At 40.0% G+C, this 27,500-nt stretch overlaps 2 protein-coding genes across 3 annotated transcripts in view; both read right to left on the reverse strand.

The window, feature by feature from the left end:
* Positions 1-12,737, reverse strand: part of LOC311281848 (lysyl oxidase homolog 4) — a 31,354-nt gene extending 18,617 nt beyond the window's left edge. Inside the window, exons 1-4 of one of the 2 annotated variants that reach the window (XM_084395176.1) lie at positions 12,680-12,737; positions 10,588-10,884; positions 7,049-7,593; positions 6,456-6,670 (exon numbers count right to left, since the gene is read on the reverse strand). In XM_084395176.1, coding sequence (XP_084251302.1) covers positions 6,456-6,670; positions 7,049-7,593; positions 10,588-10,834 — 1,007 coding nt within the window. In that variant the 5' untranslated portion in view covers positions 10,835-10,884; positions 12,680-12,737. Of the gene's footprint in view, positions 1-6,455; positions 6,671-7,048; positions 7,594-10,587; positions 11,243-12,679 lie in introns of those variants that run through there. The other variant, XM_084395177.1, reaches the window with a different exon arrangement.
* A 1,952-nt stretch (positions 12,738-14,689) lies between these two features.
* LOC311282085 (protein NLRC3-like) overlaps positions 14,690-27,500 on the reverse strand; it is a 13,656-nt gene continuing 845 nt past the window's right edge. The window contains exons 2-9 of the mRNA XM_084395643.1: positions 26,320-26,444; positions 25,952-26,199; positions 24,200-24,236; positions 22,331-24,110; positions 21,904-22,251; positions 16,199-16,339; positions 15,993-16,033; positions 14,690-15,485 (exon numbers count right to left, since the gene is read on the reverse strand). Of these exons, the coding sequence (XP_084251769.1) occupies positions 14,926-15,485; positions 15,993-16,033; positions 16,199-16,339; positions 21,904-22,251; positions 22,331-24,110; positions 24,200-24,236; positions 25,952-26,199; positions 26,320-26,444 (3,280 nt within the window). The 3' untranslated portion in view covers positions 14,690-14,925. The remainder of the gene's footprint in view (positions 15,486-15,992; positions 16,034-16,198; positions 16,340-21,903; positions 22,252-22,330; positions 24,111-24,199; positions 24,237-25,951; positions 26,200-26,319; positions 26,445-27,500) is intronic.

The raw sequence follows: 27,500 nt of genomic DNA on the forward strand, positions 1-27,500 counted from the left end.
GTGTGTGTGTGTGTGTGTGTGAGTGAGTGAGAGTGTGTGTGTGTGTGTGTGTGTGTGTGTGTGTGTGTGTGTGTGTGTGTGTGTGTGTGTGTGTGAGTGTGTGTGATGAATGTGTGTGAGTGTGTGTGTGAGGAGTGAGTGTGTGTGTGTGTGTGTGTGTGTGTGTGTGTGTGTGTGTGTGTGTGTGTGTGTGTGTGTGTGAGGAGTGTATGTGTGTGTTTGTGTGTGTTGTGGTTTGCAAAAAGTGTTTTATGAAATTGAAAACTGAGTCGAAGGCCGAGAATTAGTGTGTGTTTTTGCAGATTTGGTGTGTGTGTGTGTTTCTGGTGTTCGAGTGTCAGGTTTCAGAAATTGTGTGACAAGTGAGGATTCTGTGTGTAAGAGACATTAACAACCGCATCGTCAGTGTTCAGATCTTCTCTTCCACAGATCTCTGAAGAACATTTATATCATCAGACGCAAATCAACATTCACAGACGCTTCTTCAACTGGACAATCATCGTTCCTACAGAGAGAGTCACTTTAACAACCTGTTCTGTGCAAAACACTGGGAGTCTCGTCATCAAAAGCAAACATCCTTCTATTAAAGTTCCTCTTCAGAGAATCTAACTGGCAGTTCGGTGCGTTCGTGTCAGACTGGAGCAGTAAATTATGATGTTTAAATATAGAGATCCAACGATAAGATTTAATTGCTTTCATGCCCTGAAACGAAAACACATTTAATCAGCGAAGCAGTGAGAGTTTCTTCCGAGGTGCTTTTCTCCCAGCGAGAGCGTTTGAGCAGGAGCGGGATGAGGCGGGTGGAGTCCGGGCACATGAGCGAACCCGGCTATTAAACATCACTCAGGATCACTGCGGCTTCGGTTTAATATAGTCAGACCCTCAGAGACTAAACCAGGAATAAATTACAGCTCTTCACAGAACAATACTCACTTCTACACGGCAGACTAGCACTTTCTTCCTCAGGATTTTGTCTCGTTTCCACTCCAGTGCAACCAGCATATCAACATTCTCAGGATACGAAAGATATAAGAAGCAAAATAAGAACTAATATCTGTCAGGGTCAGACCTATACTTTTCATTCAAAGGGAAAGCGAGGTTATTCTTCTGACCCCACTGGAAGATATTTGTTTAACCCTCAGAGAGTCTTCGTTTAGCAGTCACACTCAGTGCCTTCCCGGTCAGAAGTGACCGGACACCTAAAAATGAAACTTCCTCCATCCCAGTAAAAACCAATGCAATTTATTTTTGTTCTATAATATTTATTCTTTTTAATTTAGTATTTTGAGACAATTTGATTGAACTTATTAATATTTATGCAATATTTATAGTCCATTTTTTGCCATTGAAAATAATGTTTTTTTCTTTTTATTATTATTATTATTTATTTTATTTTTCTATGCTGTATTTTCGGTTAAAATAGAGACTAGGCTTTCAGAAAAAAAATGAAAATAAAAAAAATAAATCAATTTATTAAATATAAAATTAAATAAATCATGTTATTGCATGGGTTTACCACTAGATGCCTGTATAGCTCTAAATGGAGATGCTTGTGAATTCTAGTTGTTTTTGGACCAAATTACTTACTTTTAAGATGTGGATTGATTGTATTTTTTTAGAAATTGTCAAATAATACTTTTTGCCAAGGTTTATAACATTTTATTAATTATTATTTTAATAATTTTAATAATTATTATATTAATTATATATATATATATTAATTATAATTATTAATTATGTTATGTTTTTCACTCTTGATGTTTTAGAGTTTCACCCCTTCATTGCTGAGCACTTTTTTTCTGCATCGTGGCCGATTTGTAGCGAATTTTTGTGTTTTTTTCAATTTCCCATTCATTTCCTATGGGGGTCATTTTTGACCGAAGACCATGAGTGTGACTATTTTTTTTACGACCACTTAGCATGCTCGGATCATGACCTCAATTTTTTTCTGTGTTCACATACCTAATGCCAGAAAAGTCACAAAGTTTCGTAACATTCTGATGAAGCTGTGATTTTTAAATATTCAAAACAGATTTTTTGTAATCTGAATTTATTGGTGTGTATGTGTATAAAAGTGTGTTTCTATGTGTGTGTGTGTGGGTGGGTGTGAATTTTTTGCACTCTTGATGTTGCAGAGTGTCACCCCTTTACTGCTGTGTACTTTTTTTTAGAATCGTGGCCGATTTGTAGATTGTACAGACAAAAATTCAGAGAATTTGTGTGTTTTTGTAAATTTCCCATTCATTTCCTATGGGTCGGTCATTTTTGACCGAAGGCACTGAGTGTGACTATTTTTTTTACGACCACTTAGCATGCTCGGATCATGACCTCAATTTTTTTTTGCATACACATACCTAATGCCATAAAAGTCACCAAGTATCATAACCTTCCGATGAAGCTGTGATTTTTTAAAATTCAAAACAGAATTTTTTTCGGTCAGAAGTGACCGAAGACTCTCTGAGGGTTAAAGCACAAACTCAAGTTTCTAAGGCGGCATCGATTTTGCATCTCCTGTAAATGTCTCTTGATTTTTAGTATTTGTATTCTGCACTGAAACAGTCACAGTTTCTAAAGTAAAGCTCCTTTATTGGCATCGATGTTTCCATGAAGAGCCTTTAACTTCCATGAATCTTTCCAGTCCACAAAAGCTTCTTTACAGTGGAAAATCTTTAGATTATTAGTTTCTTTTAGGAACTGATGACTGGAAGGTTCTGTGGCAGCATCACCGCAAAAACCCTTTAGGAGCTTTTATTTTTACCAGTGTAAAAGATATTTATTTGTTAGTAGAAACGGTGCAGAACACATGATCCAGCTCGGGTCCCGAGGCTCTGAGTGCTGAGACGGAGGGTCTCTGGGTTCGTTAGTCACTGATGAAGACGACGGTTAATGAGTTTAATCAGTCTCAGTCATTACAGGGCAGATCCCGACACGCTTCCTCCAAACATCAGGATATTCCCCGGCACGCGCTGAGTGTTATGACTGCGCTCAGGAAGAAGAACAGAAGCGGCTGATTTCAGTGAAAACACACGCGCTGATGAGAGAAAGTTGATCAGATATGAGAACTGAACTGAGACGACATCATATATAAATGAACTAAATTAATAACTTTCTTACAGCAAAAATGAAGCATCACTGAACTTACTTAAGCTGGACTGGGACGCTAATTTCTTCTAGACACAAACTTTATTGCATTATTGTCCTGTAATCTCTGTAAATCTGCTTTGAAACAGTCAGTATTGTGAAAAGCGCAGTATAAATAAAGCTGACTCGACTCGAGACAGAAGCTGAAGCGCAGGGCAGAAGTGCCAGAAAAACACACTGAGGTTTGTGTAAAGACTGAGCAAGCCTGTGTTTCGCAGGTTATTTACGGCAGGACTCAGACTCTGTGGCTTTAGAGATCGTGTTGAGTTTACTCTACAGCAAGAGGAAGGCAGGAGACTTTACAAAAATACACTTGGAGAACGTTTTTGCAAACATTTCTATTAATTCAATTCAATTCACATTTATTTGTATAGCGCTTTTCATAATACACATCGTTTCAAAGCAGCTTTACAGAAAGTGCATGAGTCCACATTACAGTTTACAGTGATCTGTTATCAGAGGAAACTGTCTAAGTTATGCATTTCAGAAATGTACATATACTAATCACAGTTAGATAAAAATGTATTAATTTAGACAGCTGTATTAACGAGCGCTCTATTAACGTCACTGGAAGAACGTTTGTTCATAACTTAATGACAGAACGTTCCCTGTTCGCTGAGATATTCTGAAATATTCTGAGATATTCTGTGATATTTTGGGATATTCTGAGATATTCTGAGATATTCTGTGATATTCTGTGATATTTGGGGATATTCTGTGATATTTTGAGATATTCTGAGATATTCTGTGATATTTTGAGATATTCAGATATATTCTGTGATATTTTGGGATATTCTGAGATATTCTGAGATATTCTGAGATATTTTGGGATATCCTGTGATATTTTGAGATATTCTGAGATATTCTGAGATATTCTGAGATATTCTGAGATATTTTGGGATATTCTGAGACATTCTGTGATATTTTGAGATATTCTGAGATATTCTGTGATATTTTGAGATATTCTGAGATATTCTGTGATATTCTGAGATATTCTGTGATATTTTGAGATATTCTGAGATATTCTGTGATATTTTGGGATATTCTGAGATATTCTGAGATATTTTGGGATATTCTGTGATATTCTGAGATATTCTGAGATATTCTGAGGTATTCTGTGATATTTTGAGATATTCTGAGATATTCTGAGATATTCTGTGATATTCTGAGATATTCTGTGATATTTTGAGATATTCTGAGATATTCTGTGATATTCTGAGATATTCTGAGATATTCTGTGATATTTTGAGATATTCTGATATATTCTGTGATATTTTGGGATATTCTGAGATATTCTGAGATAATTCTGAGATATTCTGTGATATTCTGTGATATTTTGGGATATTCTGAGATATTCTGTGATATTTTGAGATATTCTGTGATATTCTGTGATATTCTGAGTTAATTCTGTGATATTTTGAGATATTCTGAGATATTCTGTGATATTCTGAGATAATTCTGAGATAATTCTGAGATATTCTGTGATATTCTGTGATATTTTGGGATATTCTGAGATATTCTGTGATATTCTGAGATAATTCTGTGATATTTTGAGATATTCTGTGATATTCTGAGATATTCTGTGATATTCTGAGATAATTCTGTGATATTTTGAGATATTCTGAGATATTCTGTGATATTCTGAGATAATTCTGTGATATTTTGAGATATTCTGTGATATTCTGAGATATTCTGTGATATTCTGAGATAATTCTGTGATATTTTGAGATATTCTGAGATATTCTGTGATATTTTGGGATATTCTGAGATATTTTGAGATATTCTGTGATATTCTGAGATATTCTGTGATATTCTGAGATAATTCTGTGATATTTTGAGATATTCTGAGATATTCTGTGATATTCTGAGATAATTCTGTGATAATTCTGTGATATTTTGAGATATTCTGAGATATTCTGTCATATTCTGAGATAATTCTGTGATATTTTGAGATATTCTGAGATATTATATGATATTCTGAGATATTCTGAGATATTATATGATATTCTGATATATTCTGTGATATTCTGATATATTCTGTGATATTCTGAGATATTATATGATATTCTGTGATATTCTGAGATATTCTGTGATATTATATGATATTCTGAGATATTCTGAGATATTATATGATATTCTGAGATATTCTGAGATATTCTGAGATATTATATGATATTCTGAGATATTCTGTGATATTATATGATATTCTGAGATATTCTGAGATATTATATGATATTCTGAGATATTCTGAGATATTCTGGGATATTCTGGGATATTCTGAGATCTTCTGGGATATTCTGGGATATTCTGAGATCCCGCCAGAGAGATGCCAGGAGACAGACGAGACACAGCTGATGTTTTTCCACTGGAATCACGTAATTACATGCGATTAGAGGACAAGCTCGTTTTAGCGCATGCTGCTATTCCTGAATCTGACATTAATCACACAGTCTATGGAATATTTAAGAGTCTCATGATGGAAGGGTTATTTTCTCCAGTCACGTTTAGAAAGGCACAGTAAAGAGGAGCAGCGGAACAACAGGAGCCTGAAATCTCACACTGACGCTGATCAAGCAAACAGAAGTCACCGTTTTCAGCGAGGGTTGGTGATTTAAGGCAACAGTGATGTTCAGACGGTCTAAGATGGTCACACTGGTGTTGGTGTTCAGCTGCTGTATCATGTCCAAGTCTGGATCATCTGCTAGTTCAGTTCGTCAACCGCCTAAACCAACCACTGACCAAGGCAGATCATCCATGTAAAAGTTATAGTAGCAGAATATTCCTTTGAACCTGTTTTTTAGATTAGTCTAGATTAGTCCAAGTTGTAAAAACTGCTTGGACTAGTCTCACTAGTAAGTCAAATTTTTGCTCACAGCATGTTCGTGAAGTCAGTTAAACAAACGATGAAGTCATGAAGTCATGAACACTAATCAGCACATGAATCAGAACACGAATCATCAGAAAACGAATCATCAGAAAACGAATCATCAGAAAACGAATCAGCACACGAATCAGCAAAGGAATCGGCACATGAATCAGCACAAGAATCATCAGAACACGAATCAGCAAAAGAATCGGCACACGAATCATAAGAACACGAATCCGCACACAAATCAGAAAACGAATCAGCACACGAATCAGCACACGAATCAGCAAAGGAATTGGCACACGAATCAGCACAAGAATCAGAACATGAATCATCAGAACACGAATCATCAGAACACGAATCATCAGAACACGAATCAAAACATGAATCATCAGAATATAAATCAGAAAATGAATCATCAGAACACGCCAGTTCATGACATACTCACCGATACACGCGTGTGTCATGCTGTCCTGCTGAAGGGAATCCCAGCATGCCACACGCCACACGACTGCTGCTCTGGTCCCAGCCCCACTCACACACCTGCCTCCATTTCCCAGCATGCTTCACCTCCACCACGCCCTCTGTTACCATGGCAGAGTTTCGTGTGGCGGCGAGAACTGGCCGGAGACGTACTTCCTCCAGCTGGGCCGATGCAGTGAACTGAGAGAGAGAAACAGATATTAAATATATTATCTAAAAAGTTTAGTTTTTTTAAGTATTAAAAGTATCATATTTTTTAATAAAAAATGCAGCCTTGGTGAGCAGAAGAGACTCTTTCAGAAACAGTAACCCTCATCCTTCCCTCACGGGTCAAAATGACCCGAAGCCCTTAAATTATACATTTATTTTGGTCCAGAAAGCTTATTTTATTTCGTTTTGATCATATTTTTAAATTTTTGAATGCATTTTTTTGTGAAGATTTTGATATTTTTTATTTACATTTAAATTACTACATTTGATCAATAAATAAAAAATAAATAGTAAAATAGTTAAACAGTAATCGGGTCAAAATGACCCAAGGGAAGGATGAGTTCTGACCTGCTCGTCTGTGTTGGTGAAGTCCAGATCCATCCTGTTACTGTGCTCCGGCTCAGGACTGTGAACCGGCTCTGGTCTCTCAGGAAGTCTGGTGTTCTGATCGCGTGTCACTTCCTGTGTGCGTCTGAACGAGGCCCGGCTGCGCAGGAAGTCCGGCAGCTGGTGTCCGCGCGGCAGGCCGTTAGCGACGCTCTCGAGCCCGTTCCTGCGCAGCTGAATCTGGTGTCCGTGGATCTGAGGAGAGGACGGGCCCTGGCTGCTGCGTTGGAGCCCGATCTCGTGCCCACGCTGGCGGGGTGAACTGGCGGGTGAGCTGGCGGGTGATCTGGCGGGAGCGTTCGAGAGCAGACTGGAGGGCTGAGGTGGAGAAGCTGGACTTGATTCTTGGTAACGTGGGATGTGACCCTGGTTGGGACGGTCCGGACTGCAAATGACGCCCAGATCTTCAGCGTGAGTGCAGTCAGTCACACCCCAACCGTTAGACTGACAGTCTGTCAGTGAGCTCTCGCTGCCCGAACACGAGACATTATCCAGCCAGATCGGACCTGAACAGACAGAGAGCCACTCAAACACTGACAGCAATATAAGCTATACAGAAGACAATAGTGTCATTATTCAGATCAGTTCAATACGTTCTATTTTACATTATAATCAGGGTTTGAAATTATCACCTGCCAAATCCACATACAAATCAACTGTGGTGGTTAACACTGTCAATTCACTAGCCAATTTGGCAGGTTACTTGTGTTTACTCACTTTGCAGGGGAAGTTCATGTAAACCAAATCTGCGCAGATTTAGCACAAATACTCCAATCATGAGTCATCATGATATATTAAATACAGTGTATTGCGTAAAATCTGCTCATATCTGGCTTACTTGAACACATGTCACCACGCAAGAAATAACGGCGTGCTTGTTCATTTGCACTGAAGCAAAAGCGAAGATTAAAAAGCATTTGGTTAACAGAAAAGACATTAATTTAAAACATCCTACATTTTTGGGATGTTCTTTGTACTGTATTGATCTGTCCACCTAAAATATGTTTTTGTTGATGAGGATGAAAGAGGAAGGGAGGAGATGGCTGGAATGGATGAGGATTTTGTTTAACTGAGAAATTAATGCATGCGTCACACTGTGGTTTCCTCAGGAACAGACTGAAGACTCCAATTATAGATACAAACTCAGACTTTAATATAGTACTCTGGAACAAGCTGACAGGCAGGGAAAACACAAACACAACGGAGATTGTACAAAGACTGAAAGAAAGAGTGCATCTCAAATAGCAAACAGAAACAAGATAATCATACATAGCTGGGACAAATTAACTCAAAATGATAGTAACCACAGAAAGGAAGGAGTGGCAAGAAAAGAACAAAGGAAAAAAGGAACCAATCAAAACACAAACTGAAAGTACAAACATGCACTGACACGTGACATTTCCCCGCCCTCCCGGTAGGCACATACTCGCGCTGTAAAACATCCAAAGGGGTGGGCGCCCTGGAGGCTGACGAGGGCATAGCTGTGGCAGAACGGGACGCCTCCAGGACAGTGGCATCAGTTCAGGGGACCAGTGGCTCGGGAGACCATGGTGGAGCCGATAGAGGGAGGAGCCATGGTGGAGAAAGGGCTGAGGACTCCAGCGGGCTGACTGATGGAGGCGGAGCAGATGGAAGAGGAGACCAGGGTGTAGAAGGAGAGCCGACGAGCCAAGGCGATGCTGAGGATCCGGAAGGACATGGCGATGCAGACGGCTCTGGCGAACGCAGTGCAGGCGGGGATCCAGAGGGACGTGGTGGAGCCGGAGCGACAGAGGACCACGGTGGAGCTGGAGGGAGTGAGGAGCCCAACAGAGCCAGAGGGATGAAGCAAAGCCGGAGGAGTATAGTCCAGGTGAGGGCAGGTCGACGAACGACCAAGACGAAGCCAGAGGGACGAGGGAGCCAGGCGGAGCTGGTGGACGGATGGGCCACGGTGGAGATAAGAGCCAAGGTGGAGTTAATGGACCGGCGGGCCGAGGTGGAGACCGGGGATCCACAGACCATGATGGAGCTGGAGACTGGCAGACCTGTGGTGAGCCCACATCACTGGTGTTAGAATGAGGGTGAGCTGAGGGACTACTAGGAAGCAGCGGAGGTGGGGATGAGGAAATGTTGGGAGGAGGTGGGAGAGGGAGGCTGGGTGGGAATTTGGAACTGACAGATAGTTCCAGGCAGACAGATAAAACATGTGATGGAGGAAGACAGAGTATTTCAGTGTCGAAGTCTAATAAATCCACTTCCTCTGGACTCTGGACGAGGACGGAGACAGGAGACTCAAGTGTGGCGGCGGCCATCTTGGCACAGGGCTCCGGCGTGGCGGTTGCCATCTTGGCAGAGGGCTCTGGCGTGGCAGCGGCCATCTTGGCAGAGGGCTCCGGCGTGGCGGTTGCCATCTTGGCAGAGGGCTCTGGCGTGGCAGCGGCCATCTTGGCAGAGGGCTCTGGCGATGGTGGCGGCCATCATGACAAAGGGCTCTGGCGTGGCGGTGGCCATCTTGGCAGAAGGCTCTGGCGTGGCGACGGCCATCATGAAAAAAGGCCTCTGGTGTGGCGGCAGCCATCTTGGCAGAAAGCGCTGGCGTGGTGACGGCCATTTTGACAGAGGGCTCTGGCGTGGTGGCGGCCATCTTGACAAAGGGCGCTGGCGTGGCCATCTTGACCGAGGGCTCTGGAAGGGCGACCATCTTGGGACGAGACTCTGGAATGGACCCAACACTTTCCAGACACCGAATCAAGGTTTCCCTCCAGTCCAGCCCTGTGGTGTCTGGGAGGTTAATGGGGTGCTGGAAAGTCCCCGATCTGGAACAGGGTCTTCAAGGTGTTATTTTCGAGGGAGCTGGAAATGGCGAGCCAGAGAAATTCCATTGACAATTCTAAAAGGTTTTGGCTCTCCTGAGCCACGGAGATGAACATTACCCGTTCATCCATTTGGGTTGGTCCGATCTTCTGTCACACTGTGGTTTCCTCAGGAACAGACTGAAGACTCGATTATAGATACAAACTCAAACTTTAATAACAGTACTCTGGAACAAGCTGACAGGCAGGGAAAACACAAACACAACGAGGAGATCAGACAAAGACTGCAGGAAAGGGTGCATCTTAAATAGCAAACAGAAACGAGATAATTAATCATACACAGCTGGGACAAATGAACTCATAATGATAGTAACCATAGAAACGAAGGAGTGGTGGGAAAAGAACAAAGGAAAACAGGAACCAATCAAAACACAAACTGAAAGTCCAAATATGCACTGACACGTGTATGAAATATTATATATATATATATAGCTGTGACGTAGTTTATCTGGTTTATTTCTTTCTTTTTTTTTTTTTTTGGCTAGTAGAAGTTCTGAATGGCCAGTAAATTTAGTAGCCAAATTGGCCGGTGAGTGAAAAAGTGAATTTCAAACCCTGATTCTAATGATTTTTTTTCTTGCCAATGAAGAATCATTCACAACAAGAACAGGAACATGAAAGAAGTCACTCGAACTCTGATCTTACCGCGACCCTCGCCGAACTTCGCGCTGTGAGCCCAGGTGAGTCCCCGAGAGAAGCCCAGTTCTCGACACACCACATTGGCCAGTTTGATGTTGACCTCGTCGTCACACACGGTTCCCCACTCGCCGTTATAAAACACCTCCACGCGACCCTCGAACTTGCTCCGGCCGCCCACCAGACGCACCTGGACTCCCGGAGCGGCGAGCCAGAGCGGGGCGAAGACACTGAGGAGTAGCAGCTGGAAGAGCATCTCGGATCCCAGCGGATGAGTTCAGAAACCAACCTTCTCCAGCTAATGACCTGCTAGCAGCAATTAAACCAAAACACAGAGCAGAGAAGATAAAATACAGCACAGTTCAACCAGAAGTGAAGAGTGCAGCTCCACTGTGGATCTGAGCCGGAGCAACACTGGAAATATGAGCTTCTTCCTCAGTATGTTTGTCTTGGTTTCCAGCACAAATATCTAAACATCCTTAACCCTCTGGTGCTCTTCGGCGCTCTTCCAAAAAAAAAAAAAAAAACATTAGTAGAATTTTGTTCTTCATCGGAATGGTACGAAAGTTGGTAAAGGTTTTGCCACTTGCTTTGTGAACACAAAAAAATCATGGACATGATTTGAAAAGATTAAATGGTCCTGAAAACAACAGTCGCACTTGTGCTCCTCGCGGTCAGAAATGAGCACATTGGAAATTAATGGACACGAAGTTCCTCTAGTGGAAGCGTTTGGTACTGCAGCCGAACAACATCTCACTGAAAGATCATTTCTGAGATATCAAGATCAAATTTTGAACACAACTTGTTTAGATTTATGGCTTTGATTTTCTCACACTTTTAGAGTAATTTTTCATTACAATAAACGTAAAATTCTGTAACTTTTTTTAAGTTCACCTTTTAAAACTTTTTTCACTTAAGCAATAATCTGCCAAGTATCTTTGAAGAGATCAAACTTCAGTCTGTCGCTCTAAAGCATTCAAGATTTACCACAGTTTAAGATGGAAACGTACTTTTCAGGTCTATGCTCAAAACGTGAATAAATGGATTATAAATATAGCGGAAATATAATTTTGTACCATAAAATCCCTAAAAATACAAAATGTTAAATAAAAACCATTATCAAACTAAAATATAGTACATTCATTTAATTTAAATAAAATAATACATTTCAGTTTTTGACCGATGCACAAAGAGCACCAGACATACATTTACTGGAGATGCAAGATGGCTGAAGATCAGTCTTGTTACTGAAAAATTAAGTATTGTTTAAATATCTGAAACAATCTTGTTTTTCCTTTGAATTAAGATAATTTTTCCTCAGTCCGTTGGCAGATATTTCTTCTTGTTTTAAGCACTTTATTTTGATCAGTATATCAGAAAACAAAACTTATTATCAAAAGTCAGTGTAGCTTCTTATGTAAATCTTGATTTGGGAATGTTTGTACTGGAACACAAGGCAGAAATAATGAGGAAGAGCATCATTGCCATCGATGTGAAATCACAGCATGTGTGTGTATTTCAGTGGTCTGAGAGGCCGTCGTCGTCACATTTACAGATGTGTGTTGTGTGTTATATATCAGCAACCAGAACAAAACCACAGGCGTATAAACCCACACACACACATTCCACTGAAACACTGATAATTAGCACTGAGAACTGCAGCGCTTCGACTCTAAAGGTCACGGCAGATTGAGAATTATAGTGATAAAACCTTCTGTCTTCATTTAGAAGATGTTGAGACATGTCTAATTATTATTATTTATTTATTTTTTCATACATTGAAAGTTGATGGACACCAATGTTGCTTTATGCCCAATATTCTTCAAATTATCTTTGTGTTCAGCAGAAGAAAGAAAGTCATGAGGAAAGAGTGAATGTTGACAGAATCATAATTTTTGGCTGAACTGTCTCTTCAACTTAAAAGGAGTGAGAGAATTTGATGCACAAATAGACTATTAATCATCCTAGTGAATCTAATAAAAACTGAGAGACACCGAGAGATGAGAGAAAACTATCAGAGGAACCAGCTGACAAACACACACAATCAAATAAAGAACTTCATATCTGTGATCATTAGAGGAATGAGAGGCTTTACACTCACCTGTCCGAGCGGCCCGTGTGAGCGGACGAGAGCAGGAGAACGACTGAGAGTGTGTGAGACGGAGAGAGAGAGAGTTAAACCTCTGACCACAAGCTGCTTCTCTCTCTCTCTCTCTCTCTCTCTCTCGCTCTCTCACTCACTTTCTCTTTTTTTCTTCTGGTTTATGTAAAGTCAAGCGATTTTTTTTTTTCACTGAATCGTTTCATAAAGTGCACTTTTAAAGAGACACACTCACTCTGAATCTTCCCTCAACTCAACATGCAGCTCCATTTCAGAATTAATTTTGACATATTTTTCACTTACTGAAGACACATTGATGGAGGTCAGAAGATCACAGAGACGTAAAGGTGCAGAACACACCTGGGAAACACACCTGGGAAACACATATGAACATGCTAAAAACACATTGACATCACACTAGCAACCTTGAGTTAATGTTCTCTCAGAGTTATGAAGAAACGCTCTTCCAGTAAAATTAACAGAACGTTCACTCAAACTGATCTGGTCTTTAATAATGTTCTCAAAACATTAGCACAAAAACATTATTTATACATCGTTCATGGAACGTTTTCCTGAAACGTCTCAGTTGGACGTTCATCTAATGTTTTTTAAATGTTGCTACTTGTTTCGTAACGTTTAGGGAACATTAAAAAGTAACGTTCCCATAATGTTTGAAGAATGATACGTTTCCTTAATGTTCACATATCTAATACATTTTGTAGTTTTTTTCAAGGATTTAAGTACATTCAGAAATACTGTTTTCATAACTTAATGAGAATGTTAGCAAAACGTTTGTGTTGGCGAGTCCCTGAAACACCTGAGAACACGATCTGTGATCTACATGTGTGGGTTTATGATGTGTTATCAGCTCAGTGTGTGTGTGTGTGTGTGTGTGTGTGTGTGCTGTGATTGAACAGTCATCAGCTCAGTGTGTGTGTGTGTGTGTGCTGTGATTGAACACTGCAAGCTCTGGCGCGCGTCCACACCCAAAATGAGTGTGTGAGAGAGAAATGAACACGCATTCTCTCCAGCGAAGAGCAGATGATCTCGGATCACGTCCTACATGTTTCCATCTCAAACCCTTTCCTAACGGCACGAGACGTGTGTGATAGAGGAACAGAAGCAGACTGACATCACACTTCAAACTCAGTGACTCATTTACAAGTCACCGCAGACGAGGGGTCTTAAAAGTGATGCAGACTATTAATGGAGCCACAGATGCAATAACCAGCCTTTCTTCTTTAAGTCATTTGTATAAGTAGCACTTAAAATGAATGATTGTTCCATTTGATGTCTTGAACAGTGGTTATGTTGGTAGCGGTGGCGTCCTCTACTGGTGACTGCAGATCTGCACTCATACACTCATTATTTAGCACTGCTGTGTTTTTAATGTGACTTGTTTACAGTGACGCTTCACCGCAGAATAAACGAGGCTCAGCCCGTTTTAACAACCCAGCGCAACCCAATGAAAGACTCGTATGGACTTCTTCAAATCCTCGTAACATCTGACGCTGTTGCAAAGATAAGAAGAGATCAGTGCATATAAAGTAGCTACACAGTTAAATCAATACAAACACACATAAGCTGCTGTAGGATTATTGTGACCCTGGACCACAAATAGGACAATATTCGGCCAAGATACAACTATTGAAAATCTGGAATCTGAGGGTGCAAAAAAAAAAAAAAAAATCGAAACATTGAGAAAATCTCCTTTAAAGTTGTGCATTTATGTTGCCGATTGTGCTGCACTCACTCACAAAAATAAATGTTTTATATTTTTATGGTAGGAAATTGACCAGATATCTTCATGGAACATGATCTTTACATAATATCCTAATGATTTTTTGGCATAAAAGAAAAATCCAAAATTTTGACCCATGTAATGTATTGTTGGCTATTGCCACAGGTATACCCGTGCGACTCGAGACTATATACTGTATATTATATTTATATTAACTTATATTAGAAAAGATTAGAAGAATCAGTCCAATAAATAGAAACCAGACTCAATTCAATTCATGTCTTTATTATGTTATTAAATTAAACTGGTTTGGCTTAGAAACATTAACAGTTTTGAGTGAAAACACATGAAATGATACAGTACATGATTACAGTAATTGTCATATTAAACAATACTCTGCTGGAGAATCAGAGGTTCAGTGTTCATCAACAGTTTAAACACTTGCCGCTGGTTCTGAGAGGGTTCAGGTCTGGCAGGTCAATATTGCAGGTCATTCCACATATAGTTACAGCGATTCTTGTCTTAAATTGACTGAACGGTCTGGCTTTGTAATCCTGAACGCAGCGAAAAGGTCCTGGTCCTCAGGGAAAACTGCATCAAACATGTACAAGAGTTTCATCTGTGGGCTCAAACTATAGAAGCAAACAGAACCAGCCTCCCGGTCCAGGAACACGCCGAGTTTCCTGACGGACTCGCCGAATATCCCGAAGAACAGTAGTGGAACTGATACAGTTTTCTTGTTGTGATGAGCCTCACATACACTATCTGAGCAATATAAACTCCATGACATCTCATTGCGTCCCAGATGCACTCGATCACCCGCTCCCTTCCTCTCGATTCCCTCACAGGCCACGCCCACATCCGTGCCTGGCCCAATCACATCCACCGTAAAGAAGCAGCGCTCGGACAGCGCCGGGCGGCACAGGACCTGGTTGCACACGTCAAATCTCTCTGCATTATCTGGAAACTGCTGTTTCTCCCTCTGACGAGTGGCCACAGTGTTGCTCTCGCTCAGATGGAGGTGTCCGTTAGCTGTCTGAGGGTCAAAGGTGAGCGTGACGCCATCTAAAAACAGATTTATTAGATTAGCATCAACAGTTCCCGTCAGCATATGCATGTGGGTAGAGGACATAATGTACTTCTGGGAAGCCATGTGTTACGTCCCTTTCGGTGTGTTTCTGTGTTTTATTCTGTTGTGGAACGTGTTTGTTTTCTATCCCGGACGAGCCCCCAATTTCACGTTACGCCCTGTCTAGGTCAAAGGACAAACATTTTATCATTTAATTTTTTTTTTCCATGTTATGTCCTTTGACCTATACGGGGCGTCACACATGCTTTTTTAAATCATTTGAGATGGAATAATTCATTCATAATTACACTGGCAGGTTTTTATGACCTCCTGTTAATTTAGAGAAACACATGAAATATCTGCATGTCTACAAACCTATTAAAATGAAATAGAAAAGGTGTTAAAAACGGTAAAGCCGTTACAGCATCTACAAATACATATCAAATTTTAGCGTACAATCTTGATGGTGATTTGAAAACAGTAATGAGCATGTTTAAACTCACATTTGTCGAGTCCTGGTTGGTGACCGCAGACTCCTCCAGTTCTAGTCAGAGAAGAGTGGTAAGAATAGAACCACTGTTATACAAGAACTTTTTTAAACATGAATATTATACTCTGGATGACAACATAACCTTATAAAACTCATACACTAAACAAGTACATAGTGCATAGTTTAAGTCCATTTGGGACTCAAGTCATGCTACAGTACCTCAGTGAGCACAGGTTTAGAGTTTCCTGTACGATGTCTCCAAGATGATTATATCGCAGATCCAGCTCTTTCAGAGATGAAGAATTGTCTTTCAAAGACGACACCAACTGATGAACTCCTTTAATCTGACAGCCTGAAAGTCTATGAAGCAAAAGCAGTTTTTTTCAGATCAGCATATTGTCTCTTTGTCTGTGTTTAGACCCTGTTGTTTGTGGGCTAGCAGGGCTCGACAATAAGAACTAGTGGAAAAGTCTTTTGGCGATTTTAAACCATTCAAGTGTAAGACGATGCAAAAGAAAACTCTCTCAACCAAACACCGAATTGAGTTCTTCTGCCTCTTCTTGCGCTTTAATGTCCAAATACTATCTTTGGCGAGCATCCTTGTAAACACAGTCGGTTGTTTCTTAAAGGTACAATATGCAAGAATGTTTTGCCGCTAGAGGGCGCTACATTCCAAACAACAACAAAGGCGTAGCTTGATGACGATGTGAAGGAGCGTGGAATGATGGGAACTGTCGTTTTAACCCTCTGGGGACCAAAAACGCGCCTGCGCGTTTTGCTCGTTTTTTTTTTTAGCAATGAAAAATAAACACAAAATGCTCTGTTAATTTTGATCTTTAATTTTCGTGTTATACATCAATCGATCCTGTTCAGTTTCTATTTTTTTTCTGTATACTCACAATAAAAATAAAGTGTTTTGCTTTTTGACAAATAAAGAAACTTTAACATGATGCGATTTCTGCCTTCTCTCTGTCAGTAAACTCCCATTTGAAACGCGTTCGAAAATGATATATAACTCGGCGAAAATTCAGTCAAACAGGCAAACAGCCCCACGGGCATAAAGCTTGAGATCGCAGCTTTTAAATGAAGTAATTTATATAAAAAATAAATATTATCAGCTTCTGAAATCTGTATAAAAAGAGAGCGATTCCAGTCAAGCTCATTACGAGCTCATTGACTTTAATTCGTTCACGCCTACTCACGGAGCGCGCTATTCACAAGATAATGTGCTAAGCCATCTATGCAAAACAGGTAAACGCCCCCAAGCAAATGCATTAAACGCTTCAAGTTTCATCATTTCGTCACCTGCGCGTTGGGAAGATGACACGGTACACCGGTGCGGAAGCCCTTCAGCTCGTCCTGGATACTAGCGACGAAGAGTCCAGATTTTCATCAGAAGAGGAGCGCGACTACTCTGATGACGACCGTTTGTATTTTGAAGTGCGAATTGATCCAGCCGTGGATAGAATTTCGGATGAGTAAGTATTTATTCTTACTTGCATTAGTTGACAAGCTATTCAAAACATGAGCTTACATATTATACTGGGTGGACTTGCCATCCAGAGTATTGACATTTGATATCTACCTATATTCAACACGATCTAATGAAAGTGCATATCTATACCATGAATTTAATATATCGTACCATTTCAATGTCAAAAATGTTTTTTTTTGTTTGTTTTTTGTGTACATATGCTACACCCCTTGGTTAGGAAATTTGTATTTGTATGTGTAGCCTAAATGATATGTTTAGATCATTATGTATGAAAGATAGAATTTAGAAATTATTTTAGAAAGGAGGCCTAGTAGGTGTTTAGATTATATTTTGACTATATAAATGCTGCCTCATTATCATTAACGATGCATGCTCGCAAATATCAGTTGTAAATGTGTGTAAATGTGCTGAAATGTGTAAATATACCCAGTTAATGAAGTGCACAAATGTGTTAGGCTAATGTTTGCGGCGTGCCTCTCCGGTAATGGCCCATTGACACGCATATAGGCTTATTGCACGCGTCTAAAATTATTTACATCAGTTATTCATTATAGACTAATGCTACTATAGTTATATTTATGTAATAATATTCTTCAACTTTTTTAAAAGGAATGTAGCTTCATCACTACCTCCGCCTGCAACTCGGAGTGCGCTTAGCAACACAGTCAGAAATCAGAAAGAGTAAGTACATATTTACCTACTATTTTACAGATGTTAGTTACATTTTGTTTATATACTTAGTGATGATACAAATGTAGCCTATATGTGCCTGTGTGGCTTTGCAACAAATGTGTTGTTATATGCACAATATAACAATTATTGATTGGTAATGTTAATATAAAAGAGCTTATATTGTGTTGCTTTATCAGCATTGCTAAATGTCCATCAGTTATGCATGTGCTGGAATAGTACTCTGTAAAATATATGATAAAAATAGTTTTCAACTTTAAACAAAATTACAATAAAACAGATTGAAAAACAAAACATTTGAATCTCCTCATTCTTTGTTAAGGCTGCCTCACTTGATGGCCCATTAGCATTTGGGGGAGCGTCTATGTCACACCCCTGGTCTGAATCTCATTAATATTGATGACCCATTACCACTCCCACGCATAAACCTCTTCTGACAAAAAAACTGTTTTACAATGTTTAAATCAATGTAGTGTTTTATGTGAACAATTAGGCAGGATGATTTTCATGCATAAACATTATTCTCTTAAAAATACAAACATCTACATACACGTTGCTCGCATATTATGGTAGCCCTGTTTGTGCTATATAGAGTGAATTTACACCTTTGCCATTAACATGTTTATAAATAACTGAAAAAAGCACAAATATCAAGGCATGTCAGAACATCTCAAGGACCCCAAAAACAGCTTGGTCCCCAGAGGGTTAAACTCCACCGTGGATGTAAATCAGTCAGACGGGAATCGAAAAATCATGTTCATGGATGAGGTTAAGTTTTATTTTTATAATGACATGCTTTTTGTGGCAAGGGGGGCATGGTTCAGTGCGGTCTGTAATGGGAGAGAGAAGAGACGAGCGTCCCGCAAGTAGGTCAAGTGCAAATGACGAACACCTGTGTCTTATTGCAGTGATCCGCGTGGAGAGACCGCTTATAAGCCGCGCTGGAACGAGAGAGAGACTGGAGAGAAAATTGGACTCAGAGAAAGAAAACCGGTGGATCCGAGCTCTCATTTTTTAACTGTTTTGTGCCGTCGCGGTTGCCCTTTTATTTCATTAAAATGAATTAACCGCAAGAAAATTAAGGTTTAATACTAAATTGGTTATCATAGATGTTACTGTATGTCGAATTCATTGTTGTGATAACGCGGCGCAGTTTTACGTGTTCTAAACAATTGTTGTAAATGTACATTCGAACATACCCACATCATTTGCCAAAATACTGATTAATCTTTATGTAAAACACATGCTATATTTATTTACATGGTCATAAACACCTGGGGCATGTTTCAATAAGGAGGTTCAAACAACTCTGAGTTAAAACTTGAACTCTGAGTTGACTTACCCTGAGATGGGAAACTCTGAGTTTTCGGTTACAGAACAGCTGAAATGAGTTAGTTCAATCAACTCTGAGTTGACCTACTCTGAGTTAAGCACGTGCACCACAACTATAAAAAGCCATTATCAATGGAGTGCAGATATTATGAGTCACCATGGCAACAGCGCCAGACAAAAAGAGGTCTGCATATTTCTTCTTTTTAAATAAAAAGCAGCGAAGGACAGAGAGTTAGCTTGAAAGAAAATAGTTGCTCGAGTCAATGCGTAAGTTTACATTTTAATTAGGCCTACTGCTATACAGTTAGGTGTAATTAATTACCAAGTAATCTAAATACTGTAATTTAATTAAAGGGATTACTCTTAATTCTGTTATTTAAAGTCAAATCTGATTTAATTGCATTAAATATTACATAGACTATAGTACAATTCTGTGTATTTAACATGCATTTTCTTTCTGGACTGTTTGCATTCACTTAAAGGTACAATATGTACGTATTTTGCATTAAAATATCCCATAATCTCAAGGCCAGTGTTATATATTTTGTTAAGTTGATTACTTACAATATCCCAAATGTTTCCAACTATTTAAAATTGAAAAAAATTGAAAAAAAACAACAGTAAAAATAGCAATATTTTATTTATTAATAAAAGATTAATTTTATTAATAAAAATGTACTGAAAGAATGAATGAGGTGTTTAAACACCACTTCCTCTTTAAAAAATGGGGAGGAGACCGAAAGAAACTTTCGGTTTACCGAAGAAAGCCTGCTCCCGACCAGGTTAGGTTCACAGAGTAAGTTACCATGGTAACTGACTCTTGAGTATAAGTTACCTCTCTTTCAGAAACGGGCTTGACTTACTCTGCTTTCTCGGGTTTAACATACCTCCAATTCTGAAACAGAAAACCCAGAGTTTCCCTCATTTCAGGGTTAACATACTCAGAGTTTTCACTTAACCTCCTTTCTGAAACAGGCCCCAGATGTGATAAACAATGTCAATAAACTAAACACAAATCTAAAGCAATAATACTTCCCTTACATAAACATAACTATTACCGAATGCTACATTTGGAAAATATAAAATTAAGCAAGCTTTGTTGACAGAACCAGCTGCAATCGGTAAAGAATAATTGTGTTCCATAACGACTGCACGAAACAAGCTAACATTTGTTGCTTGATAGACGCTACAATTACAACTTCCGCATTTGTCCAGGACTCCACGCAGTGCGAGCGGAAACCGAGGGTAACGCGGATATGACGTAACTGAGTGGCGACTCCCAGCTCCTCCCTGCTCTAACGCCCCGTTTCCTTGGTTAAAATCGCAATTTTCTCACGATTTAAAAATAGTTGGAAACATTTGGGATATTGTAAGTAATCAACTTAACAAAATATATAACACTGGCCTTGAGATTATGGGATATTTTAATGCAAAATACGTACATATTGTACCTTTAAGTGAATGCAAACAGTCCAGAAAGAAAATGCTTGTGTCGATTTATTAGATTCATGCATGAGATCTTTAAGGCCGCATTTACACTGCAGGTCTTGTTATGATTTGTTGGCTGATTTTTCTGATGACCATTAAAAGTGACCCATATCCAATATCTAATTTACACTGTATAAATGAACACTTGTCAAAACAACCAAAGGTAGCCATACTGACCCGGAAAAGCTCAGGCATAAAGTAAAAGCAGCGCGATTTGCAATGGACGCAGATTAATTGATAATACAAGCTTTGGCTTTCCGTACCATCTTTAAAGGTCAGCACAACATTGGGTTGAGATTTTGTCCTGCATTGTGCCATTGAAAAGAGTCATGTGATCACGGTTGGTGTCCACCTGATTTGACGTCATGACTTGCAATGGCGGGAATATCCGATCTGTCCGCTTACATGGCAGACGCAAATGCAGGTATTCGGTTCACATCACATTTATTTCCACATATGAATGAGGCCTTAAAACGATCTGAGAATATCGGAATCCATGTGCTTTTTTCCTGCTCACACATTCGTGGACACATCCGATCTGTGCCACATGGGAGCGGAACAATGGAATTGGGTCACTTGAACCATGTAATGTAAATGCGGCCAAAGTGACAGCAAACCTGCTCATTGTTTATTTGTTCACACTTTATTACTGACTGTTTACTTATCCTTATAATGTTTATGATATATTTATATTTAATAATGTTTGAAATTTATATACGTTAGGCTAGTAGATTTTGATGAGGTATTTAAATTTCACTGGTATCTAAATTTTTTATTTCATAACCTTATGTAATAGAACAGAAGGTTACATGGATCAAAAACAGTTATAGTTGTATTAATTTATTTTTGTGGTTAAAATGTGAGCCAACGAGCCAGTAGAACAAATCCTCAGCGTTGAGCCCTGGTTAGTTTGACTTACTTCAGAACTTCAAGATGACAGTTCGCGCTCTGCAGTCCAGATGAAAGTATCTTCACTCCTGAATCTCCTAGAGGATTGTCGCTGAGCTCCAGCCATCTCAGATTCACATTTTCTCCTAAAAGCACATCCCTGATCAGCTCCATGTCATGACTCTGGAGGTCATTGTGGCTGAGGTTCAGGATCTGAATCTGGCAGTTGGGATCACAGAGCGCAGTGGAAAGATGGTTCAGAGCGGACCGCCCCAGATCATTGTGACTCAGATCAAGATGAATCAGGTGAGAGTTTGGTGACGTTAGGTAACACGTCAAGATCTCACAGTGCTTCTCTGTAAATCCGCTTCCTTTGAACCTGTCAGTGATGCATTCAGCTTTAACCAAGAACATCATATGATACATTTTAAAGACATTTACTACATCTTAATACTTACAGAGCCTTTTTGAAGCTTGTGATGGCTGGGGCGAATCTCTGAAACCCTTCTAAAGTGATGTTGTACTTCCTGAGGTCAAACTCATCGTGTTTCATATCTGACATCACAAACTGGTAAGCCAGAAGCGTGCACTGGAACAGTGTGAGGGGCTCTTTGGACCGTGAGCGTTCGAGATCTTGCATCTCCTGCAAAAATGACGTGTCCTTGAGCTCAACGAGACAACGGACAAGACTAATGCATCTCTCAGAGGACAGACCTTTCCTCCTCAAAGACTTAATGTACGTGGTCACCTTCTTGTGACCATCTGAACCACTGGGCCATGATGGAGGCAGGAGTACTTCAAGTAGATCTCTGCTGGAATCGACAGAAATCCCAAAGAGAAAACAGATAAAAAGATCCAAGTGTCCATTTTCACTTTCCAAGGCCACATCAATCACTTCTTTGAGAAAATCACACAAATTAGACTTCTGCCTCTTTTTGGATCTTGTTAATTTCAGGGAGTCTTGTTCTTTTGATAGAAATGTGTGAAACACAAACAAGGCTGCAAAGAATTCCTGGACACTGAGATGGACGAAGGTGTAAAGTTTTGTCCTGATGTATCCAAATTTGCACTCTGTGACACAGGTAATGACACCAGGATATTGAAGCGCTTCATCAACAGTGATTTTATTGCTCATCAAGTCTTTTTCTCTAAAGACGACGTTCTGTTCCTTCAGCTGCCATGCCAGCTTTGCCAGTTTCATAATCAGCTCTTTGTGCTGCTTGAGAGCGTCTTGTTGTGACGGTTCATTCCCTTGATATTTTTTATGGCTCAACCCGGTCTGAATGAGCAGATAGTGGATGTACATTTCCGTCAGATTTGAGGGCATGCTCCTATTTTTATTTTGTCCTGTAATTATGTCTTTAAGAACAACCGAAGAAATCCAACAAAACAGAGGTATGTGGCACAATATCCACAGGCTCTTCTGAGACTTTAGGTGACAGATGATGTCTTGGAATAGCTCTGGATCCTCAAGGTGCTTCCTGAAGTACTCCTCCTTTTGCTCGTCTCTGAATCCTCGGATCTGTGTGATGTATCCACGTAAGAAGATCTCCCTCGGAAGCTGTCCAGCTGCGACCGGCCGGCTGGTGATCCACAGGTGAGCGGATGGAAGCAGTTTTCCTTGCAGAAGGTTTACAAGAAGGACATCCACTGCGGCTTCTTTAGTTACATCCGACAAAAGGCTGCTTTGAAAGTTCAAATCCTTTTTAAATTCATCTAGACCGTCTAAGATGAACAGAACTTTCCTTGCACAGATCCATTCAGAGATCTGTCTTGCCTCTTTTAACTCAGGGCAAAAGTCACAAAGCAAGTCAAATAGACTCTTTTCTCCTTTAAGCAAGTTCAGATCTCGGAACGGCAGCAGAAACACAAGCTCTAGATCTTGATTGGCTTCTCCGCTCGCCCAGTCAAGGACAAACTTCTGAACGGTGATCGTTTTCCCAATTCCAGCAATTCCTTTAGTTAAAACGGTCTTCATGGCTATATTTTCATCTGTGGGCGGCTGAAAGATTTCGTTGTAGTTTATGAGTCTCTGAGCTGATGTGTTTAAATCATGTGTCATCTCGATCTGCCAGATCTCATGTTCTCTGTTGATGGGGTCAGTCTCGTCATTGATGATAAACAGCTCAGTGTAGATCTTGTTTAGAGAGACCGACTGTGGTGCACTTCCCTCCAAAGTCCTCTCAGTGTTACACAGCATTCTTGATTTCATCTTATTCCTTACATTCTGAAGAATTTCTAAAAATCAGGACAAAGTTGGAAAGTCATATTATTAACAGGAGCATCACGCTTATGAATGCACAGTGTTCTACAACAAGAGATCTTACCATGTTCGTTTACCGAGGTAGGGTGAGACACCACAGGCTGAAAAACAAAACAAAAAATACTCATACATAAATACAGTATATACAGTGTGGAAAATAAGTATTTGAACACCCTGCTATTTTGCAAGTTCTCCCACTTGGAAATCATGGAGGGGTCTGAAATTGTCATCGTAGGTGCATGTCCACTGTGAGAGACATAATCAAAAAAAAAAAAATCCAGAAATCACAATATATGATTTTTTTACTATTTATTTGTATGATACAGCTGCAAATAAGTATTTGAACACCTGTCTATCAGCTAGAATTCTGACCCTCAAAGACCTGTTAGTCTGCCTTTAAAATTTCCACCTCCACTCCATTTATTATCCTAAATTAGATGCACCTGTTTGAGGTCGTTAGCTGCATAAAGACACCTGTCCACCCCATACAATCAGTAAGAATCCAACTACTAACATGGCCAAGACCAAAGAGCTGTCCAAAGACACTAGAGACAAAATTGTATACCTCCACAAGGCTGGAAAGCGCTACGGGGAAATTGCCAAGCAGCTTGGTGAAAAAAGGTCCACTGTTGGCGCAATCATTAGAAAATGGAAGAAGCTAAACATGACTGTCAATCTCCCTCGGACTGGGGCTCCATGCAAGATCTCACCTCGTGGGGTCTCAATGATCCTAAGAAAGGTGAGAAATCAGCCCAGAACTACAGGGGAGGAGCTGGTCAATGACCTGAAAAGAGCTGGGACCACCGTTTCCAAGGTTACTGTTGGTAATACACTAAGACGTCATGGTTTGAAATCACGCATGGCACGGAAGGTTCCCCTGCTTAAACCAGCACATGTCAAGGCCCGTCTTAAGTTTGCCAATGACCATTTGGATGATCCAGAGAAGTCATGGGAGAAAGTCATGTGGTCAGATGAGACCAAAATAGAACTTTTTGGTCATAATTCCACTAAACGTGTTTGGAGGAAGAAGAATGATGAGTACCATCCCAAGAACACCATCCCTACTGTGAAGCATGGGGGTGGTAGCATCATGCTTTGGGGGTGTTTTTCTGCACATGGGACAGGGCGACTGCACTGTATTAAGGAGAGGATGACCGGGGCCATGTATTGCGAGATTTTGGGGAACAACCTCCTTCCCTCAGTTAGAGCATTGAAGATGGGTCGAGGCTGGGTCTTCCAACATGACAATGACCCGAAGCACACAGCCAGGATAACCAAGGAGTGGCTCTGTAAGAAGCATATCAAGGTTCTGGCGTGGCATAGCCAGTCTCCAGACCTAAACCCAATAGAGAATCTTTGGAGGGAGCTCAAACTCCGTGTTTCTCAGCGACAGCCCAGAAACCTGACTGATCTAGAGAAGATCTGTGTGGAGGAGTGGGCCAAAATCCCTCCTGCAGTGTGTGCAAACCTGGTGAAAAACTACAGGAAACGTTTGACCTCTGTAATTGCAAACAAAGGCTACTGTACCAAATATTAACATTGATTTTCTCAGGTGTTCAAATACTTATTTGCAGCTGTATCATACAAATAAATAGTTAAAAAATCATATATTGTGATTTCTGGTTTTTTTTTTTTTTAGATTATGTCTCTCACAGTGGACATGCACCTACGATGACAATTTCAGACCCCTCCATGATTTCTAAGTGGGAGAACTTGCAAAATAGCAGGGTGTTCAAATACTTATTTTCCTCACTGTATATAACTAACAAATCATTTTTTAACTAAGCAACTGTTTCTTAAATTATCAGACACTCACCGCATTGATGTTAACATCACCATATATTGTGTTTTCTACCATGATTGGAGCAACTATTGACCCGCCATTCCTCTGGTCAATTGAGACGTTATGCTGATTAGGGTTCTGAATTAATGGCTGTCCGAGTGATGTAGAATTATTGTTATTAGTATTATTATTATTATGCTGTTGTTGTGGAAGGTTGTTAGGCTGTTGATTTGTCATGTTTCCAGAATGTGTTTGAACGCTCAGCGTTTGAACGTCACCATCTGTTAAAGAAATTAACTATTAAATACACAACCAAAACCATGTAAATATCATAATAAAGCTTTTTGAAGATTGAGAAACATATTGACTACTAACAAAGTAAATTATAAATATTTTCCTACATTTGATATGCTTTTTTCTGATTTTTTTCACTATGGACTTGATCATTTTTAATGCTGTTTCCTCTCCATATTCATTCTGTAGTTCCTCTACTGTGTCTTCCAACCTCCTTGTTGTTCTTCTCCAGCTGTGTTAAGCAAAGACAAACAGTTAGAAGAAGAAAATGTACAATAGCAAAAATTATATCCAAAATAAAGTTGGTCATTAGTTGTTAGGGTTAGATACACCTGACACATTCATAAACCTGTTCACCTGTTTTCATTTAGCATACACCAGAGTTCAAACATTCACTTTCTCAAAGGCCAGATAAGCTCATAGATATGGCAACCAAAGCCAAACGGAGAAAGGCAGCCAGAAATAACAATATTCTTCATATAACACGGCAGTTCAAAGTCAATGAATCGGCTGATGCTGCAGGTGTTAGAGCACATGATGGACGGTGAACAGACGCACAGCAGGTTAAACCAGTTAAAACAATAGTCTCCGTTGAATTGGTGGGTGAATGGTAAATGGTTCGTTAATCAGTCTGAATGATTCGGACAGTTTACTCGCGTGCTGAATCGTTTGGGTGTCCAGTCCTGCTCCTGGAGGGCCACTGTCCTGCAGAGTTCAGCTACAGCCCCAATTACACACTCCTGAACCAGCTAATCAAGGTCTTACTGGGCATACTACACACATCCAGACAGGAGTGTTGAGTTTGAGCCGATCTCTGCAGGACAGTGGCTCCAGGACCGAGTTTAGAGCGCTTTCTCTCAGTAAGACACAGCATACGTGAGATTGATAACGAAACCGTTCTGGACGAGTATTTTCCCTAATCTAACCTGCATTCTATCATTTGGATCAATTGCAAAGGTATTTATTTATTGCACAGCACCATAATCTTCTCATCTGAGCTGTCATTGGTCTGTCACCGTTCACTAATGTCAAAATGTCTGAAATGACAAATTGAATCAAAGGAGGCGGGCTTTATGTTCACAGGAGCCGCTGAGAGCGAATTCCAGCTGATAACGGTCATAAAGTGCGAGATAAGGTGCAAGTAGCTAAACTAAACATTTCATATTTGACAGCTGTTTTGAGAAATATTAAACAACGACAAAAATAATCAGGCAAACTAATCAACTTTTTTCTAATTTCAACATTTTGAACTTAAAATAGGCTTATATAATACATGTGATTTAATGTG

This window comes from Rutilus rutilus (assembly GCF_951802725.1).
Source record: "Rutilus rutilus genome assembly, chromosome: 22".
Classification (NCBI taxonomy): domain Eukaryota; kingdom Metazoa; phylum Chordata; class Actinopteri; order Cypriniformes; family Leuciscidae; genus Rutilus; species Rutilus rutilus.